The sequence below is a fragment of the Dipodomys spectabilis genome, unplaced genomic scaffold, assembly GCF_019054845.1.
Source record: "Dipodomys spectabilis isolate Male_0828 unplaced genomic scaffold, ASM1905484v1 ptg000001l, whole genome shotgun sequence".
NCBI lineage: Eukaryota > Metazoa > Chordata > Mammalia > Rodentia > Heteromyidae > Dipodomys > Dipodomys spectabilis.
In genome coordinates this window covers 191,473-212,594 of record NW_024870678.1, presented here as the reverse complement: position 1 = coordinate 212,594, position 21,122 = coordinate 191,473, and the positions used below count along the sequence as shown (strand labels likewise).

Here is a 21,122-nt window from a genome sequence, read left to right as displayed (position 1 = left end):
TCCCCTCTACTCTTTCCCAGGTGCAGTAGTAAGTGGTGCTCAATATTTATACACAAGCAGGAGCGGAAAGGAGGAACCCGCAAGGTAAGTAAAAGACCCCTCCCCAGAACCCCTCCACCGTGGGTCCCCGAATCATCAGGGAGTCTCCAAGAAGGGCTTCTCCCTGGCTGTCACAACACTTTCAAGGAACCTCCATAATCTGGTTGCGGAAGCACCCGGCGTCCACCAGGGGTGCTGGGGTGGAGAGAGACAGGGAGATAGGTTTCATGCCTGGTCATCTGGATCCATGACTTGCTCCTAATCCAGAAGTGGCGGGCGATAGGAGGCCGAGGCGAGGGGGGGGAGAGGCCGAGTCTCCCTCGGGGGTCGGGGAGGGGTGAGGGTGGGGGGTTCCCCTGCCAGGCGCGGGCAGGGGCGCGCGCGGCGCGGGCCGGGCCGGGCCGGGGCGCGGGCGCGCGGGTGCGCGGTGCCGCCGGGCCCCCGGGCGGGCGGCGCTCCTGCAGAGGGAGCTGTGCGCCCGATCCGGCGCCCGCGCGGCGCCTCCTCTCCCTCTTGCCGCCGCTTGGGCCCGCCCGCCGGGGAGGGGCTCCCGGCCTGGTCCGCAGCTTCTTCCTGCTTGGCGCACATCCTCGCGCCGCGCCGCGCACCGCCGTGCCGCGAGTCCGCCCGCCCGCCCGCCCGCGCCCTGGGCCCGCCAGCCCCTCTCCGCCCCCGGAGCCCTCGCTTCCCCCCCTCCCCTCCTCATCACAGCCCCGACCCGTCCCCGGCCATGCTGTCCTTCCAGTACCCCGACGTGTACCGCGACGAGAGCGCCGTGAGTACCCCTGCCGCGCCCACCCGCCTCCCCGCTGCCCTGCAGCCCGGGCCCCCGCAGCCCCTCGCCCCTCGCCCCCGGCGGCCTCCCCCCTCTTCCTCCTCGTCGTCCTCCGGGTCCCAGCTCGGCCTTTGTTCGCCAGGAACGGGCCGGGGGGGGGGGCGAGGAGGCGGGGGTGGGGGGGGACCCGGCTTGGAGGTCACGGTCCGCGTGCGGGCGCAGTCGGAGTTGCGGGGTCCTTCCTCCGATCCGTGGGGTCCGGGGGCGCCGTGGCGGGCTGGGAGACCCCCGGTGGCTCGGCTGCTTTTTATTTTAAACGGGTGAAGCCTCTTCCCTTAAATATGGTGGGAGGAGAAAGTGCACGCGGGTGGGGTGTACGTGGGAAATCGAGTGCGATTCCACACGCAGAGGGGAAACTTTGGAAACTTCGGCATCTGGAAGTGCAGGAGAGAGTTCATTCATTCTGGGTGAAGCCGGCCCTGCGGTGGGCCGCGCTGCTGCTGCTGCTGCTGGGCCGTGGCTGCTGGGGGCGGGGAGGGGAGAGGGGGACCCGGGGGGGGGGGTGGCGGAGTTCGAGACTAAGTCGTGGGGAAGGGGTTCGCCGTGTCCACCTTGAGGGGGCTTGGCGGGCTGAGAGAGGCCGGGAGAGGGACTGGATGCGTGGCCTTGTGCGGAGTAGGTTTTGCCTAGCAGGAGTTAACCACCTAAGCTGTTGGAGGAACTCAGGATAGCTACTCAGACCCAGTCAGTGAAGTTCTGAGCAAATACACTCAGTCTCTCTCTCCTCCCTCCCCCTCTCTCTGTGGTTGGCATTTTAAGAGCTGGATCGAATCCAAATGTTATGGTCATGATTCCTGTACTAGTAGCCAAAATTAACCAGATCACTTAAAATGGAATCACAGTACAAGTATTTTTGCATAATGTAGTTGCAGTATGTTTCCTGTTTCCTTTGACCCAATTTAGGGCCAGTACCCCTGCACACTCTTGAGATGCTTCTCACCTGGGGGTAAAAGGTTAGAGGTGTTTTAAGTGAAGATTTCCTAGTGCCTGTAATGCATTCATGGTTTCTTTGGCCCATTGACCGTCTGGTAACCATGTTTGTCAGATTATTCAGTTGCTTCCTTATTAAATTCAACCCCCCAAATAGCCTAGGAAGCTCTCTTGCTAAGGTGGAAGGGTCGCTCCCTTTGTGTGGGAGACTAGCGTGACCTTGCTGTTCAGTGAGACCTTGAATACTAGTTCTGGTTTGGTTACTCAGAGCTAGTGACTTTGGGGAGATCTTTTAGCTGTTATTGGCCCTTTTTCTCATAGATGGTCTATTAGTACTCACCATAGGGCTGATTTGTTTCTATAGGAAGACTTGTCATTCATTTTTATGGCAGCCTTGCTGTGTGTGCCAGATGGGAAAACCTGAAACGGTCTTGGCTCTGCTTCTCCAAGATCTCGAGGATCTTGGAGTTTTGTTTTTTTTAATTGTTTTTAGGTTTATATTTATAACCCGGTTTGAACTCAGGACTTAAGACTTGCTTAGCTTCAAAGATTGCTGGATAGGCAATCTGAGCCACACCTCTAGACCATCTTTTTGCTAGTTATTTTGGAGATGGAGTCTCATGGACTTTTCTGCCCAAGCTAGCCTTGAACCTTGAAGTCTCCTGAGTAGCTAGGATGGTGCCACCAAGACCATCTATTTTTTAATAAATAAAAATATAAGAACAGTTTCAGACTGTGTGTGTGTGTGTGTGTGTGTGTGTGTGTGTGTGTGTGTTCGGGGGTTATTTCTTAGTTTTTCTCCACTCTGGATACCTAAATCTTGTAGTTTATTTGTGTGTTCCTCATGGGTTAAGTAGGTGTTTTATAAAGACATCTAAAATATTACAAGCAACCATATATGGTACATATTGTGCCCCCCTCCTCCTCCATCCCCCTTCGTTCTTGTCTAGGAACTACTTGTGATAACCTTAAGCCTGGTTGTTGAGGGAGTGTAGCTCTAGTTTGGTCTAGATCCTCCTCTCTGGCTCCCACAGTGTACTTACTAAGCCCTGGGCATCACTTATCCATTTGCTTAAATTGTAGCCTTTGATTTGGAGGATGGGTTTCTCAACAGCATATGCTGGAGATGGTTGTAGCTCAGACTCTCCCTTGAGCATCTTTCATCCACATGCTCAGCAATCTCCTACAGAGTGTGCAGTTGGAGCATGATACCCGTTTGGTGGATTTCTGCTTTCTTGACTAGAAATTTGGAAACTATGGTTCTTCCTGTGCTCTATCATTTACCATTCTCCATCAGTGTTGTTCAGGCCTGCTACAGGGGGCTCACAACCTGGCAAAGAGTGTTGGGTAAGAGGAGGATACAGGAAAGGTTGCAGCTAACTTTCATCATGGGGAGATGTCTAACTGGATAAGGGAGAAAAGATATTCATGACCCTGAAAGTATAGCCATAGTGTTGCAGGGCTAGACAAATAGAAATTGTGTGTGTTTGTAGGATGGCGGGAAGGACTTAGCGATCACACCATCTGTGGATGGATAAGCTTGGATAGGGCTGAGGAGTGGGGAGCCAGGTTTGATGTCCCCACCTGCTGTGTGCATCTGACTTCATGCTAAGGCAGTGGGTACTAGGGTAGAAGCAAACTGTGGAACAGGATAAAGTAGTACAGGCTTGCTTTTAAAGCCTCTTGGGGGGATGTGAGGAATGGTTTGCAAACTTAATTCTTCAGATGGAGGAATTAGGTCAAGTGGAGGAATTAGGTACTGTGTAATTTGGATTCCAGTGTCATGGCTATAAGACTACTCCATCAATAGCATATGCACCTGGAAATACCAAAATTGATGAGGGCAGCATGGGCTGTGGCTTCTGAGATTGGCTGCCTAGTGCTCTAGGGAGCTTCTTCCCTGTTTTAGTTAAACATCTTTTTAGTAACTGATGTGCGTCTGCTTTAGATGACTGTGTACAACTTCAAATGACAGAGGTATTTCCTTAGTAGAAAAAATAATTCAGGAGCAAGCTTGGTGTTTGCTGCATTGGGTTCTGAGTCAGAATCCAGCCATATACCTACCATGGCATGAACACTTGGCCAGGTTCATTAGCTGAGTGACTTAGCACAAAATTGGATCCATAGGCCTTGGGATAAGCCACAGGTGGGTGAAATCCCAGCACTTACTAACCCTCAGACCCTAGACAATTGCTTTTAGCTATCTCCAGCTTTGGTTTCCTCATCTGGAAAAATGAGTTAATAACTTCGTAGCGAGAATCAGATGAGTTAATGTGAATGAAATTTATGGCATAATATTTAACTCACAGTTAGCTCTGTGTAAATAGTAAATCCATTGACCTTTGCCTTTCTTAACATCTCAGAACTGGGTTTTGTAATCTGTAAAACAGCATCAACAACCTTCTTACCAGGTGGTGGATATTAGTAAATACTCATCACTTTGCCAGCACCGTCACTTAGCTTTATTGTGAATTCTAGTAAAAAGAAAATTAGATTTCTAGTATGCCTGAAAAAAGTGCCTGATCTGTGTGCGGTTGACTGGTTGTTTTTGTTTGTTTGTATTGTTTTCCAATCGTGAGGCTTGAACTCAGGGCCTGGGTGCTGTCCCTGAGCCTCCTTGTGCTCAAGGCTAGTGCTCTACCACAATAGCCTCTTTCCGTCTCTTTCTGTGTAGTTTATTGGAGATAAGAGTCTCACGGACTTTCCTGCCCAGGCTAGCTTTGAACTGCAATCCTCAGATCTCAGCTTCCTGAGTAGCTAGGATTACAGGCATGATCCTCTGGCGTCCAGTTTAGCTGATTGTTTTAATCCCGAATCTGGCTTTGAGTGTAGATGATCCTGGGCTGCCAGCATTCCCAAAATGGTAGATTGGAAGATCCTTTACAGAGTTAAATTATTCTGATTTCTATATTGACAAGATGAATGTTGTTATTTTAGGCTATTTGCTAGCCATTTCCAGGTGTGTAAAGTATAAAAGACTTGCAGATGAGAAGGAAAGATTAAAAAGTTTTCATTCAGTGGCGATAATCAACTGAAACTGACAAGAGACAAGATTGAAAATTAGTGATTTTTTTTTTTTAAATCACAGCCAGAGAGGTTAGTCTGATTGTATGGCCCTTGCTCCTGTTGGTCAATCATTTGAGAATAGATTCAGAGGTTTGCATCTCCCAGAGCTCTATATTTTTTGTGAGTTTTCTCATATGGCGTCAGAGGACACCTGCAGAAAGCCAGGTGTTGTAGGCCAGAGAGATGATCTCACCTGGCAGGGATCACGCTGGAACTTTGTGTAGCTCCAGGAACAACATTCAGATACTGCTTTTCCAGGAGAGTTTGCTTTCCTCAGGGAGTAGCTCTTTAATTTCTGCTACTTTAGAATAAAGCTAAATCCAGATAGGGATGGCTTGCGCCTATAATCCTAATTACTCAAAAGGCTGAGATCTAATGATCTTGGTTCTAAGCTAGCCAGGGCACATAATCCGAGAGACATCTCCAGTTAACCAGCAAAAAGCTGCAAGTAGAGCTGTGGCTCGAATGGAGAGTGCCAGCTTTTGGAGAGAGGTGGATTAGCCATAGAACAAGGCCTTGCATTCTAGCCCCAGTAAAGGGGTGCTAGAATGCATACACATTCATACACACAGAATAAAAGTAGGAGATAGATTAAAAAGTCATTTGTCCCTGTAGCTTGGTATAAGCCTAAGCCAGAATGTTAGGGTCATTGAGACTTGATTGGAGAGACATAGTCTCCGTTGATTGGAGTGATCTCGACTCCATGAGGTTGAAGTCTTTCTAATGACTTTTTCTGGAGCATGATGATAAACTGGTCCATTTGTTCCTTCTTAGTCCCTCCACTGGTCCCTGGGGATTTGTACTGTCAGAAGTTTCCCCAGTGGGTGTTTCAGAGAGTTTTCCTCAGCCAGGCTCTGCTGACACAACACCATTTTACTTCTTCTGCTAGAGTAGTCCTAACAGGTGAGGTTTTTGTACTTTATTCTCATAAACAGTGGAGAAAGGCATTTCAAATAGTACAAAGAGAAGAAGGGCTTTTGTTTAGGAATGAGTTCCTTCCTGGGAGGCAGAATCATGATTTACCATATAGTAATAACTTGGTTTGGGCAGTTTAGACTTAAAAGCAAAATGAAGCCAGGTGCTGGTGGTATATGCCTATAATCTAGCTAGCTATTCAGGAAGTTGAGATCTGAGGATTGCAGTTCAAAGCCAGCATGGGCAGAAAAGTTGGTGAGACTCTTCAATTGGAACTAGGGGTGTGGCCCAAGTGGTAGAGTACCAGCCTTGAGTGAAAAAGCTTAAGGGCGAGAGAGCCTTCTGGCCCTGAGTTCAAACCCCAGTACTGGCACACACACAAAAACCCAAAACAAAACCACCACCAACAAAAGCAAACTTTGTCTGGAGACTTTGTCATCATGGGCAGCAAGCACATGAACACGCACACATATTGGTAGCTGCCCTCCAGACTGTCCTCTTGTGCTGATGACATTGTCTCCTTTTGTGTTTTGCCCCTGATAGCACATTTTCAAGTTTCTCTAGCACAGCGGGTGGGCCTTTGTTTTGTGTTGTACAGACTGAGCCATTTCCCATTCAGACCTTTCATATTTCTTTGCTCTGTTGCTAAAACAATCTTTCATAAGGAGTGGCTTGATACCTTTTGAGAACCTGCCACATTTGGTTCATGTAGTAATTTGGGCAATATTGCCAGTGAGCCAGTTAGTAATGAGGTCCCTATCCTCATGAGGTCCCTTTCCTCTTCACTACATTCAGAAAACAGAAGTTTTAATTTGAGTGTAGTCTCTAATTACTCAACATGTGATTTTTGTCTTTTGCAGGTACAAGATTATCATGGACATAAGATTTGTGACCCCTATGCTTGGCTTGAAGACCCAGACAGCGAACAGACAAAGGTAATTTTGGCACATAATTAAAATGACCTTAGTACCCAGCACCAAACTCTAGATGTCACTAACTGTAGTTTTTCCTTCCCGGTATTGTCCTATGTTTTCTGCAATGGGATGGTACCAACTCCAACCATCCTATATATAAGAACACATGTACCATTTCCAATATGGACACCATTCCAGAAATCTGAGCATCTTTAAAATCTGAGGATATATTTCTCATTTGAAAAGGAAAACTGGTCAAATGCTCTGTGGGTTGCTAGTTTTCCAGGCTAGTAGTGACCCAGCTCCTTTGTATCTTGTGGGCCTTCTCCACTATGTTACTACATCCTGCTCTTCCCTAGAAAGCTGGATTCAGATTTCTAGAGCCACTCAGAGTTGCCAGAAAGCCTCCCTTCCTGAGATGCTCCTGGCTCATGGAATTGGGATCTCACCTTCTTATCAAGGAGACGAGTTGGGGGAAGAACTTAGTTGGAGCATGGTGGTTGGTGGCCAAGGTGACAGTAAAGACAAATCAGGTCACTCCTATTATAGTAAATCCCATGGTATGTGCCTTTTTCCCTCAATGCCAGGTCCAGACTGGCCTGATTGCCTTTTTACATCCACTTGTTCTTTGTGACTACAGTCTCTAATCTGTCTACTGCATGAGTTTTGTTGTTTGTTTGTTACAACTAACTACCCTCAGTAAGAGGTCTCCTCTTAGGTTTAATTTTTATTCTAAGACATACTGAATCAGAGGTGGATGAGTAGAAATTCCAAGCAAAGATTAGATGAGTGTCTTTGGGAGTATTGAGGATTCTGGCTCTGCTGATGAGGGGAGGAGCATCAGAGAGCAGGTTTAGCTGTTGTTTGCTTGACCCCTCTAAGCCACAGGTGACCCTGATGATCCTGTATTGGGCTGTGCTGACAGAGAGGTGGAACCTAGGAGTAAGATTCACAAACAGCTGTGAAACTTGTGGACAGGAAGCACCAGGGAAGAAAATAACTTCCTAGCTGAGTACCTGTTATTACTCACACCTGTTAATCCTAGCAACTCAGGAGGCTGAGATCTGAGGATCACAGTTCAAAGCCAGCCAGAGCAGGAAAGTCCATGAGATCCTTGTCTCCAATCATCCACCATAAGTTGGAAGTGGAGTTGTAGCTCAAGTGGTAGAGCTCTAGCCTTGAGGGAAAAATCTAAAGGATAGCACCCCAGGCCCCACAAGCATTTTCAGCTTGTCCTTTAGAACTTGAAGAAGTAAAAGTATAGAACTAGAGTGTGACTGTACCCTAACACAAGCTTCTGTGCTGCCTCCATTCACATTAATGTGCATGTGATTATGTTTTTTACACTATCTTCCTGAATTTCCCTTTGGTAAGTGTACTTACTTCTTCTGGATAACCAGCAACTCCCATACTTTACACTTTGCCTTTGGCTCTTTCCAACTGTTTTTTCCCTTTTACTGGGTCTCCTGGCTTCTGTGGTGTGCCTTGTTCAGATTTTATATTATTAGGGACCATCTGTCTCTCATATAAGCCACTGTTTGATACTCCTTTGTGAAATTGCAACCTTCTTCCCTTCATAGTCCCAGTAACACGTGCTATCATTGTAAAGACAAACTGACTCAGGATGGCTTAGGTTTTTTTGGTTTTGGTTGTGGTGTGTGTGTTGTGTTTTTTTTTTATGACACTTTTAGTGTTAAAGCAAGTGCATAGTTGGAATTTTGAATGGTGCATGTTATCCTTTTCCCTGAGCTAGCCATGTATGGTGTGGGACACTCCTGCAATGCTGTTAATGACAGCTAACCACAGCTCCTACTCAGCCACATCATCAGAATTCTACAGTGTGTGGTTCTGCTCAGCTCAGATGTAGGTTAGGTGTATTAAAAGTAGTCTTCAATTAATGCTCTTTAAACTTAGGATGGGTTTCTCAGGATATAAGTACCAACATAAGTCAAGGTGCTTCTGTAAGCTATTCTTTTTTGATATCAGTGGTAGTCTACTTAACAAGTCCAGTGACTTCCAGAAATCCATGTATCATGTCCATGGGAAGCTAGGGAGGCGTGAGCATCCTCCAGAAGGGACTCTTGGAATTCTGCCTCTGCCCTGCAATGACTGTCAGGCTGTTGAGTTTGTCTCCATGGCATTCAGCATCCCGGCAGCGTCTCAGATCACTGGAGTAGGAAATCAGTGTTTACTCACTGACCTCCTTACCCATGAGCTGTCAGTTAAGCCACATTGCAGCCTTAGCTTCCCTTCTGTTAGTGATAAACTCTTAACATCTCATTTTGCAACTCCAAGGTTCAGATAGAAGTAGTGTCCTTGTAGCTTCCATCTTCCTGTCTTACCTGACCTCACAATGCCTTCAACCTCCTCACCAAGTATTCCAGGAGTTGTTACTAAGATGCTGAAGTTGCTATACATAGGGAAAGGAAGCATTTACACCTCTGGGGATTCTTATCTTGAAGTATATCTCACTGAAACTCTGGGGATTCTTATCTTGAAGTATATCTCACTGAAACTCTGGGGTTTGGATGTAGATTATGAACTGCATAGAGCTCCTGACTTTATATTTTTTTTCCCTTGAGAGCTGCCCTTAGCAAAATGAAAATATTTCCTTATTTAATTCTGAGGGAACTCCTAACCAACATCAGAAAAAAAAACCAAATACATGTAGAGTCCTTCCTTCTAAAACAAGAAAGATAGTTTTATCATTTTATCAGAGAGGATCAAAGGAAGCTACACCATAGATCTTTCTTAGGCATTGTGTGTCTCTTTTTCCATCTTCCCACTTCCTGGGTGACAAGGTAGCCTCATTCCACGTGTTGGTGAGTGGCTATGAGAACACGGATGTCCTTGAATCTTGCCAAGTGAGTGAGCAACCTGGTAATGTCATTTCTTCTTCCCCTGTTCAACAATGTTTCTTTCCTTGGTAAGAAAGGTTGATATCTTAAAGGATGTAAAATCGTATATATTTGTGTGTGTGTGTGTGTGTGTGTGTGTGTGTGTGTGTGTGTGTGTGTGTGCGCGTGCGCACACGCGTGCGCGCGTGCCTGTGCCTGTATCTGTATCTGCTGGTCCTGGGGCTTGAACTCAGGGCCTAGGCATTGTCCTTGAGCTTTTTATGCTTAAGGATAGCACTCTCCCACTTGAGCTGCAGCTCCACTTCTGGTTTTATGGTGGTTTGGAGATAAGAGTCTCGGGCTTTCCTGCTTGGGCTGGCTTTGAACCATGGTCTTCAGATCTCAGCCTTTTGAGTAGCTAGGATTACAGGAGTGAGCCACCAGCGCCTAGCTCTATGTCGATATTTTGGCACATCAGAGAGGTTAGTGGAGCTCAAAACTTAAGGAAGATAAGCTCCTGCTTTTCCAGGTTGCTGTCCTTGTCTATGCTGAAGAAATCAGTTTTCTATTTGCTTGCGTCTTTGCTCTTTGTTCTTGAAGGTTAATTCTAAAAGGAGTAAAACTCAGCATGTGACAGGTTCTGCTCAGTTTTTGGTTTGAATCTGGCCTGCATCTCCTGGAGCCAGTGCCATCTCTAGCATCGGTCCAGAGCCCTCTGTGGAGGAGGTAGTGGAGAGCTAGGTGAGCAGCTATGTGTGACTGCCTCTCCCTGCCAGGCCACTGTGCTGTCAGGCTAGAAGAGAGTAGTGAACTGGAAGCCTGCTCCCAGGAATATCAACGATGTGGAGGGCTAGTTAGCCAGCACATAGCCATGAGAGCTTACTGTTGGAGCTGAAGCACATTGGAAATCAAAGCTGTAAAAGGTTGTTCTGACCTTTCTGCATACTTTGAAGATGTCGAGACAAACTGGAAATATTGTCTTTGTGAATCACCCTATGAGTTTCTGATGTGGATTAATGGGTTATTTGCAGATGAGACCAGAAGTGAGAAGATACAATTTGCAACCCTTGGTCTTTTCTTTTTCTGTAACCATAAGAAGTTACATGTTCTTTGTTTCATATTCTCTATCTGAGAAGAGTAAAATTTGAATATAATAGCTCATGCATGTAATCTAGCTAATCAGGAGGAGAGATTAGAAGGATTCCATTTTTTTTTTTTTTTTTTTTTTTTGGCCAACTCAGATCAAGAGTTATCAAGATATCATTCCAACTAACAAGCCAGGTCTGGAAGGTCCATACCTGTAATTCCTGCTGTTTGAGAGCTAGTGGTAGATGAATGGTATAAGACCAACTCTAGCCAAAAGTGAGACCCTATATTAAAAATAAGTAAAAGCAAAAAGGACTGGGGGTGTGGCTCAAGTGGTAGAGCTCTGCCTAAACTTCATACCCCAGTTCAGAAAAAAAAAAAAAAAGTTCATTCATGTAGCTGCAAAGTGTATGACACTCAAGGAAAACATGTTACATAAGTTCGTTTTGCTTATACAGCAAGTAAGTGAAGATGGTGCCATTTGCACACTTTCTGTAACTGTATTGGGACACAGATGTTCTGTCTCTATACCCCTAGTTACTTAGAATGTTGAACTTTTTTTTTTAATATTTTGGTGCCAGTACTAGGGTACTAGGGCCAAGGCCCCAACACAGGCCTGAGCCACTAGTACCTGGCTAGAGCATTGAACTTTAAGATTCTATTTCATCCATAAAACTTGGCCAAGTTTCCTTTTGAATTGTAGAGAAAGAAAGGAAAGAAAGGAAGGAAGGAAGGAAGGACATTCTCAGCCTTGTCCTTTTAGTGGAGCTCTGAGTTGTAAATGTAGTTTCAATGTTTCAGAGCTTGACGATTAAACTGGGTCATAGTGTCAAAGATTACTTAATGACTTCCTTCCCTCCCTCCCTCCTCCCTTCCTTTCTTTCTTTCTTCCCTCCCTCCCTCCCTCCCTCCCTCCTTCCCTCCCTCCCTCTCTCCCTCCTCCCTCCCTCTCTCCCTTCTTCCTTCCTTCCTTCCTTCCTTCTTTCCTGCCTGCCTGCCTGCCTTCCTTCCTTCCTTCCTTCCTTCCTTCCTTCCTTCCTTCCTTCCTTCCTTCCTTCCTTCCTTCCTTCCTTCCACTTAGGGTTGCCGCGCTATCCCTGAGCTTTTTTGCCCAAGGCTAGTACTCTGCTACCTGAGTCACAGCTCCACTTTGTTTTGTTTTTGGTAATTAATTAGAGATGAACATCCTACCTGGGCTGGGCTTCGAACCACAGTCCTCAGATCTTAGTCTCCTCAGTATCTGGGATTACAGGCATGAGCCACCAGTGCTCAGCCAATGGCATCCTTTTTTAGTTAATACATTGTGAGCCTTCTCTAGCAAAGCAGGCCTGTAAACCACCCTTCTCCCCATTCCTTCATGCTTCAGGTTAAGGACTTGGATGGAGAAATACTGCTGTTAGTCACTCTTCCTGAGTGGAGACAGGAAATGTTTTAAGGAGACATCTTACCATGTATTATTGCCATCTCCAAGACTTCATATATCTCAAGTGTCTCATTACCTCCTTATTACAGTTTGTGAACATACTTATAAATTCTCGCTCAAGCTATGTATTTAGATTATAAATTCCTTTTGATCTCTGCATGGGATAATTAAAGGTATGAGGAAGTTAAAGTAGCAAGCCACTCCTCCTTGCTAAGTACTATTCTGCCTGCTCTCCAACAAGGTTGTGATAGAAGCAAGCAGAAACCCTTTTGGGCTAAGTTTGTGAGAGGGATATGAAGGCAGCTTCCGGGGGTAGGAGGGAAAGGCAAGGTCCACCCTTGCCACCGGCAGGAAGCAGGTAATGCCCAGGCTCTAGTGCATAAACCCCACTTCACCCACCATGCCAATGGGATCCATGGTTTTCAGTCATCCAGCCCTCATTCAAGTCCCCATGTGCCCAGAGAGCCTTGATTGGCCAAGCTCTGGACTTGTGCTTGCCCTTAGGTGCTCTGTGCCAAGCAGAAAAAGGATTTGGTAGAAGCCCAGGGAACCTGTTTGGTTCCTGTAGTTGCAGTTTCTGGAATTTCTGTCCTGTTTAGAAGGTATGAGGTTTGGAGGGTAGGAGGGTGGAGGATGGCTACCTCAAAGCCCCCAGGCTTCTGTGTTATATTCTACCTCCATTCCTCCTCTTGTCTGCCCTGCCTTGCTTTTCCTCCTACCTTTTTTTCTTCCCCTTTCTCCTCCCCTCCCCTCTGACTTCTGTCCTCAGTTTCTCTTGTGCCTCCTGTGCTAAGTGTTAGGTTAACCAGGGCAGGTACACTGTCCTAAGGGGTGAATGCTGGCATGGGCTTTGCATGTTAGCTTGGGAGCACCAGAGATGGTACACGGCCAAGTCATCTCATCTTTGAGCTGTCAGATAGCAGCACAGAAGGAGGCTAAGGCTAAGCCGCATCCTGAGTGGAGATTGCTGACCTGTGTGCTTACTATCAAGGAAACTCCAATGCAAAAGATCCAGCCCTAAACCACTAATGAATGCTTAGGAAACTAGGTAGCACTAACATTTTCCCAGCAGGCAGTTCCTCAGCCCCAACCTTAATGATCAACAGTTTTTCTGTGAGAGATATTGGCCTTGGATATGGTGTCTCCCCCACCCACCCCCTTTTTGGCAGTACCAGAGTTTGTAGCTTGACTCTTTGAGGGTGTGTGTGTGTGTGTGTATGTGTGTGTGTGTTTGTGTGTGTGTGTGTGTGTGTGTGTGAAGTCTCATGGACTTTTCTGCCCTGGCTAACTTAGAACTGCTATACCCTGGATCTGAGACTTCACCTGTGGGCCTTCTCCAAGGTTCCAAACAGAAACATTTCTTTTGGGCCACGTCCCATGAACTTTTTTTTTTTTGGGTCCGGTCATGGGGCCTGAACTCTGAGCCTGGGCGCTGTCCCTCAGCTCTTCAGCTCAAGGCTAGCGCTCTACCACTTGAGCCACAGCGCCACTTCCGGCTTTTTTCTTTTTGCTTATGTGGTGCTGAGGAATCGAACCCAGGGCCTCAGGCATGCAAGGCAAGCACTCTACCACTGAGCCATCTTCCCAGCCCATGTCCCATGAACTTTAACATGCCATTTTATTGTTTTTGTTTTCCAAATATCATTACTGTACTTTGGAGTGACTTATTGATAGAAAAGAATTGTTTAGGAAAGGGTATGTGCTGTGGTTAACCTCCTTATGACTGGTTATTTAGTTAGATTTGTATCTGGGGTGTGTGGTGTGTGTCTTTGTCTGTGTGTATGTGTATATGTGTGTGTGTGTGTGTGTATGTGTGTGTGTGTACGTGTGTGCGTGTACCAGTACTGGGGATTGAACTCAGAGACTGGGTATTGTCCCTTAGCTTTTTCACTCAAGGCTAGTACTCTGCCACTTCAGTCACAGCTCCACTTCCAGCTTTTTGCTGGCTAATTGGAGATAAGATTCTCATGGACGTTCCTTGCCAGGTTGACTTTGAACTGTGATCTTCAGGTGTCAGCCTCCTGACTAGCTAGGATTCTAAATGTGAACCACCAGAGCCCAGCCATAGATTTGGGTGTTTTTGTTTTATTTTTTTTGGGTCCAGTCGTGGGGCCTGAACTCTGGGCTTGGGTGCTGTCCCTCAGCTCTTCAGCTCAGGCTAGCGCTCTACCACTTGAGCCACAGTACCACTTCCGGCTTTTTTCTTTTGGTTTATGTGGTGCTGAGGAATTGAACCCAGGGCCTCAGGCATGCAAGGCAAGCGCTCTACCACTGAGCCACCTTCCCAGCCCCTTGTTTTTTGTTGTTTTTTTTAAACTGGATTTTTGTTCAGTAGAGCCACAGAACTGAGCAGAATGGGGTTAACATCTTAGCTTTGAGTGGGCTCCCTAGCAATGGCTCATATTGAAGATAAAGCTTGACTCTTAAGGTCAAAAGGAGAGCTACTTTTTCCTTCACCTTGATTGACAATAACTAGTCATAGTGAGGGCCTGTGCCATTCAGGGATAGTTAGAGAAGATGGGCATTTAGAAGGCCCAACCTGTCGTACAGTCCAAGAGACTGCCTTATCTGAGAGAAGACATGGGCCACAATGGGTTTGTAATGTTGCAAAACCAGCCCACAGGTCTTTAGGCTGTCCCTGAGTCACTTACTGCATCTGGCAGATGAGATGTATTTGAGAGTCAGGAAGAGAAAGGCACATCACTTAGTTCAGGTTTGTGGCACTGATGCCCACTGCCCTGACAAAACTTTTCTTCTAGAGGCTCAGGGATGCTTTGTTGTCTGGTGTGTTGCTCATTTTTGTTTGTGTTCCATGAGTAGTAGAAAATAAAAGGCACCTTTTAAACCTTGATGCCTCTTATTCCTTGGAAAGTTCATAGTCCCAATCCTCAAGAGTCTCACTTTCTATGTTTCCTGGAAAGCATCTGCATCTTTGATTAGTGGTGTGTGTGTGTGTGTGTGTGTGTGTGTGGGTGTGTGTGTGTGTGTGTGTGTGTGTGTGTGTGTGTGTGTGTGCGTGCGTGCGTGCGTGCGTGCATCAGTCTCCTGTGACTCTACTGCCCTTCTGGTCCCCTGTCCCTCAAGCCCCAGTGGGGAGCTCCACCAGTCTCTTGGATTCTTTCTTATGGGAAGTCCTTGCTCTTGGAGAGTCACTTCTGAATTCTGAACATGTGAGAGGACCCAAGCGTACCATTCCCCTTCAACTTCCTGAACTCACTCAGCCTTTCATTTTTGGCCAGGACTGTGGTTTCCTGCCAGCCTTTGCTGGCATACCAGCCACGTTCTGCAGAAATCCCTGAGAGCTTCTAATTTAATCAGGTCCCCAATGTATGTATTTGACCCAGTTGTCACTGAATGTCTGCAGAGATTGATGCCAAGGCCACCCAGGGGCTCCCAAATCCTCAGATGTTCAAATGGTAGAGTATTGTATAGAACCCATGGATATGTGTCCTTTAAATCATCTCTAAATTGCTTACAGTACATAATACATGCAATGGAAATAGACCATATTATTTGGGGGATGACAAGGAACAAAGTCTGTACATGCTTAGGAAAGATACATTGCCTCTCCCCACTCCAACATTTGCTCCACCATTGGTTGGATCTGAGTCTGGATATAGAATGCTCATTGTATATATAGCAGAAACTCCTCAAAGTTTGTGGAATATAGATAGCACCATCCCTAGTGTGGGTTGGTATTTGGTAAGGGAGGAGATGGATACTTACGCAGAGCAGGTCTCCTATGGAAGTCCTTCCTCTCCTTTTGACTGTCTACAGACAACTTGGGAGATAGTGTTCCTTCCTTTGTTTACCAGTAGCTTGTCTCTACCCAGTTTTTCTTGCTGATCAGCACATCGCACATCGTGGTGTTTTAAAATAAATATTGGGTTAATGAGTCACTGTGGGTGTTAGATATATTCATTTATGTAAGAACTTGAAAAGGAAGCTGGGTGCTGGTGGCTCACACCTGTAATGTTAGCTACTCAGGAGGCTGAGTAGCTAGATCTGAGACTCATGGTTTAAAGCTAGCCTTTTTTACTTGCTAAGTAAAAGCTTCATTTGTTTATTGTGTGCAATATGAGGTTTGGTTTGGTTTTTTTTTTTGGTCCGGTCGTGGGGCCTGAACTCTGGGCCTGGCCGCTGTCCCTCAGCTCTTCAGCTCAAGGCTAGCGCTCTACCACTTGAGCCACAATGCCACTTCCGGCTTTTTTCTTTTTGCTTATGTGGTGCTGAGGAATCGAACCCAGGGCCTCATACATTCAAGGCAAGCGCTCTACCACTGAGCCACCTTCCCAACCCTAAGGTTTTGTTAAATGAAGATAGTTCACATGTTACATCACATACTTCTCATTTGATTTTTGTGGTGAGAACACTTAAAATCTACTGTAGAAGCAGAGAAAAGGGTTTGCCCAAGTTATAAAGAAGTAGATGTATGCAAGAACTTGAGACTTTTAGGAATTTGAACAACGGCTTGATTTTACATCTAGATATTTGTCTTGGAGGAGTGCAATCTTAGCCCTGAATTTAACCCTAGAACTACACCCACCAACACACACACACACACACACACACACACACACAGAGACACACACACACACACAGACACACACACACACACAGACACACATACACACACATCTGTGAATAATTGATTAACATTATTAGGCAGAAGATGACACAAATGGATATACTGTGTGCTACGTTTTAAATTGCTTAGTGACATCACTTTGCGTAGTCTAACCGTTTCATGAAAGTTATATATAAAAAAGACTGCATGGGCTGGGAAGTTGGGTCAGTGGTAGAGTGCTTGCCTCACATGCATGAGACCCTGGGTTCCATTCCTCAGCACCACATAAGCAGAAAAAGCCAGAAGTGGTGCTGTGGCTCTAGTGATAGAGCACTAGCCTTGAGCTGAAGAGCTGAGGGACAGCGCCCAGGCCCAGAGTTCAAGCCCACAACCAACAACAATAACAAAAAGACTGCAGTGTGCTTTCGGGTGATCTGGGTTCTGTCGTATTTGTAATTATGCTATGGGATTGTAAAAGATTCAGAAGTGTTTAAGTGTTGAACACAATCTGTCTTTCCATAGAAAGTGGATTGAGAGATCTGTTGTATATCACATGACCCTTGGTACCTACCTCGGGCACCTGCATTAGGTACTGCCCACTACAAACACAAAGCAATGTTAGGATTCTCTCCTCTGAGGATCCTCCCAGAAAGAGGAGAGACTGTTTAGCTTGCTGGAATCTATGTGGAAACCCCACTTAGGGTTCAGATTACAGGTTTATGTTGTATTGGCCAGGCCCTTCTAAAAAATAACTGTTATGGTTGTAAACACATGTACATTGTCAAGTTCTTTGTATCCACTCTCATACCCTGAAAGTTCTTTGTCTGTCACCTGGACCACTTGCTTCTGTCTTCACTGGCCTGCTCCCACTAAAGCAAAGCTCCTCTCTAAAGCAAATGAGTCTTTTTGTAAAGATAAACCAGATCACCTGTCTCTCTGGCCAATCATGGCTTCCTTGCATTTGGATGACAGATTGAAACATTACATCTATGCCCTCCCCCAAGATGTTCCACTCTCAGCCTCTCTGATCTTGTTTGTCTTTCCTGAAAGCTGCTGCTTCTGCTGCCTAGCACTCTCTGCCCTCTTGGCACAACTGCTCTCTCTCTCAGTGCAGGGCCCCCCACTGAAGGGCTTTCCCTTCTCCCTCCCCCCTCAAATAAGTGCCTTTCTTCCCACTGCTTCAGAGCTCTGCAGCAACTGCTTGTGAATTTCCAAACTGTTGAGGAGTTGACATGCCCACAGCCATGTCAAATTACTGTAGAGGTTTTTAGCACTTATTCTCAGGCTCACTGTCTTGTGGGCTGGCTGATGACCAACAGTTGAGGGGCCATCAGTGGTCTCTAGATAATGCTCCACTTGAGAGCCAGTCATTCTGCAAACACTACCTTTTTTATTATAGAAGATTTGCCCTGTGATGTGAGAGATTTTGCCTTGAACCCATCATCTCCACACAAGGCCAAGATTAATGCTCACATGCTCCAGGTTCTTGTTAAAGCCGTGAAGATACTCCACTGCCTTGTCATGGCTTGCCCAGCCAGTCACAGCCAAGTAGGAGAAAATCATAGGAGAGCAAGGCTACCTCTCCCTCCCTTCTCCCTTGAGTAGATCTGCATCATGTTCAATCCAGTTATTGTTATTGTTGCTGGTATCAAGCAGTGCTAACCTCAGTGATCCTTCAGACTCCATGCATTATCCTGACAGGTAGCTTTGGTGCCAAATGCTTCCTGGTGACATAGGTATTTTATCTCACTGTAGAGTAAGGCCAGCTGGGGGCTCATGGCTGAGATCTGAGGATCACAGTTTGAAGCCAGTCCAGGCAAGAAAGTCTATGAGACTCTTATTTCCCATTAGTCACCAAAAAGCTGGAAGTGGAGCTGTGGCTCAAGTGGTAGAGTATTAGCCTTGAGCAAAAAAAACTTAGAGACAGAACCCAGGCCCTGAGTTCAAGCCCTATGTCCAACCCGCAAAAAAATAAGGCTATTCTCTTAAACACATTTTGTGACCTCCAGACTTCTGTCGTCTTGGGGCCTTGATTTTGTAACTAAAAGCAAAAGCCAGTTTCTTTTTTCACATTCTTTTTAGTAAGGTCGAGTTGTGTCAGCAAACTTTTTCTGTACAACTCCACAAAGTAAACACTTTAGGTGTATCCACATACTTTCTTTCTTTTTAAATTTTTTTTTTTTTTTTTTTCAATACTGGGAATCAAACACAGCTCTTCATGATGCTAGGCAAACACTCTACCCCTGAGTCTCACACCTAACCCTAATAAATTCTAATAAAAGCCATTCTTCATTCAAGCTCCTTAGGAGAGCAGGCCAAGGCAAAGTTTGCATTAAACAGTTGAGAATTACACTTCTGTGGGGCTCAATCTTATCTTCTGTTTGAGTGAAAATTTTAAAAAATGTGATTCATCACAGTTTACTTGTTCTGGCAGTGGTCTTCTTGCAAACAATGTAGTTAATCATTATATTCATATTTTACATTCTTTCTCCTTTCAAGTACATTATAAACATTAATGAGTTTGGGGACAGATTCTCACAGCCTGAAATCATGGTTCCCTGGAGTGAGGTTGATGTTTTGTGTAAGAAACGCAAAGCATATCGACCACTTAAAACTATTTGGAGCTTGGATGGGCTCTGACATCTGGGTGATTCCTCCCGGAGACTGATCTTAATGCATCTTTGTGTGTCATGAAAGACAGATTGTGCTCTCAGCCTGGGCACTGTCTCTTAGGATAACTGGAGATAAGTGTCTCATAGACTTCTCTGCCTGGGCTAGCTTTGAACCGCAGTCCTCAGAGCTCAGCTTTCTAAGTTAAAGCCTGAGCCACTGTCAACTAGCTCTCAATTATTTCTTGATGTTTGTTTACCTATTTGTAACCATCTGATGAAATCTCCTATTGAACTTAGACCTGAGAGTTATTCTTACGTAGTATCTTACCAATAGCCAGATAAGAATTGTGAGGTCAGATTTTCAAATAGTATTTATAAACTTTCTAACTTTAGTTCTAAGTAGGGTATGCTTTGGTGAAACTGATCTGGTGTAAAAACTTCCTTTGCTGCCAAGACCCTTATGGTTTCCTTCATTGTTGTCTTGCTCTTTTTAGACACCATCATTGGTTACCACTCTTCTCCATTTCCTTTCTCGACTTTTTTTTTTTTTTTGTGGCAGTCCTTGAGCTTGAACTTAGGACCTGAGCATTGTCCTTGTGCTTTTTATTTGCTCAAAGCTAGTGTTCCACCACTTGAGCCAGAGCTGCACTCTGGCTTTTTGCTGGAAGTAGAATCTCATAGATTTTCCTGTATGGGCCTGTTTCAAACTGTGAGCCTTACACCTCAGCCTTCTAAGTAGCTAGGATTACAGGCTTGAGTCACCAGTTCCTGGCTTTTTGTTAGCATTCCTTTCTTGTAAAGTTTTCTAATTATAATTCACCTGATGGAAAGCATTCTATGGGAAAGAATCTGACTTCTTTTGGGATTACTACCTACTGCATGAGAAGCCTAGAGTCTTGGTACTATGCAAATTATTGGATTATTATTATAGTGTTTTAATAATCATTATTAGCTTATTAGTGGGTTATTTACAGCTCTTGATCTGAATGGCAGTAAAGTGTGATTGTGAGAAAGGTAGATTCAGAAGCCAGTTCTGTCATTTTAAGATGGTGAGCAGCCCAGTGCCAGTGGCTCATGACTGTAATCCTAACTACTCAGGAGCCTGAGATCTAAGGATCACAGTTCAAAGCCAGCTCAGGCAGGAAGGTCCATGAGACTCATCTCCAGAAAACCGGAAGTGGTTCTGTGGCTCAAGTGGTAGGGTACTCACCTTGAGCTGTAGAGCTGAGGAACAGTTCCCAGGCCCAGAGTCCAAGCCTCACAACCAAAAAAGAAAAAAAAAAAAGAATAAGAAGAAGATGGTGAGCAGCTTTTTAACTATGTGGGGCCTCACTTTTCTTACCTGTAAAGTTGGCCTAATTGAAAGAGCCTTCTCCAGAGAAGTAGTGTGGGCTTTAAATGAATTAATATTTGTTCTACAAAGATTTGTTGAGTTAGGGCCATTTAAGAGTCAGAGGTATAGAGGTAAAATATACTTTTGCTGATACATTCCAATGCATGACATTACACTTGGGAAACCTTATTGTTGACTTGCTTTTTGTCCATTTGTTCTCTACAGGCTTTTGTGGAGGCCCAGAACAAGATTACCGTTCCATTTCTGGAGCAGTGCCCAATCCGAGGTTTATACAAAGAGAGAATGACTGAACTGTATGACTATCCCAAATACAGCTGTCACTTCAAGAAAGGCAAACGGTATGTGAGCATACTGTCGGACAAATCTCTTCTTACTTTCCTTTTTTAAGTACAAAGTACAGAGCTGGGATGTAGCTCAGTGGCAAAGTGCTTGCCTAGCAAGTATAACGTCCTTGGTTCAAGCCCCAGGACCAAAAAAGAAAACACAAAAAAAAATACAGTTAAACACAAAGTATATAACGAAATAGCTCACTAGCTGATAAAAT

The 21,122-nt window shown here is 45.4% G+C and overlaps 1 protein-coding gene across 1 annotated transcript in view; it reads left to right on the top strand.

The window, feature by feature from the left end:
* The first annotated feature begins 716 nt into the window (after positions 1–716).
* The window catches only part of LOC122121193 (prolyl endopeptidase), a 98,106-nt gene continuing 77,700 nt past the window's right edge, over positions 717–21,122 (top strand). Inside the window, exons 1-3 of the mRNA XM_042695363.1 lie at positions 717–814; positions 6,646–6,720; positions 20,783–20,916. Of these exons, the coding sequence (XP_042551297.1) occupies positions 770–814; positions 6,646–6,720; positions 20,783–20,916 (254 nt within the window). The 5' untranslated portion in view covers positions 717–769. The remainder of the gene's footprint in view (positions 815–6,645; positions 6,721–20,782; positions 20,917–21,122) is intronic.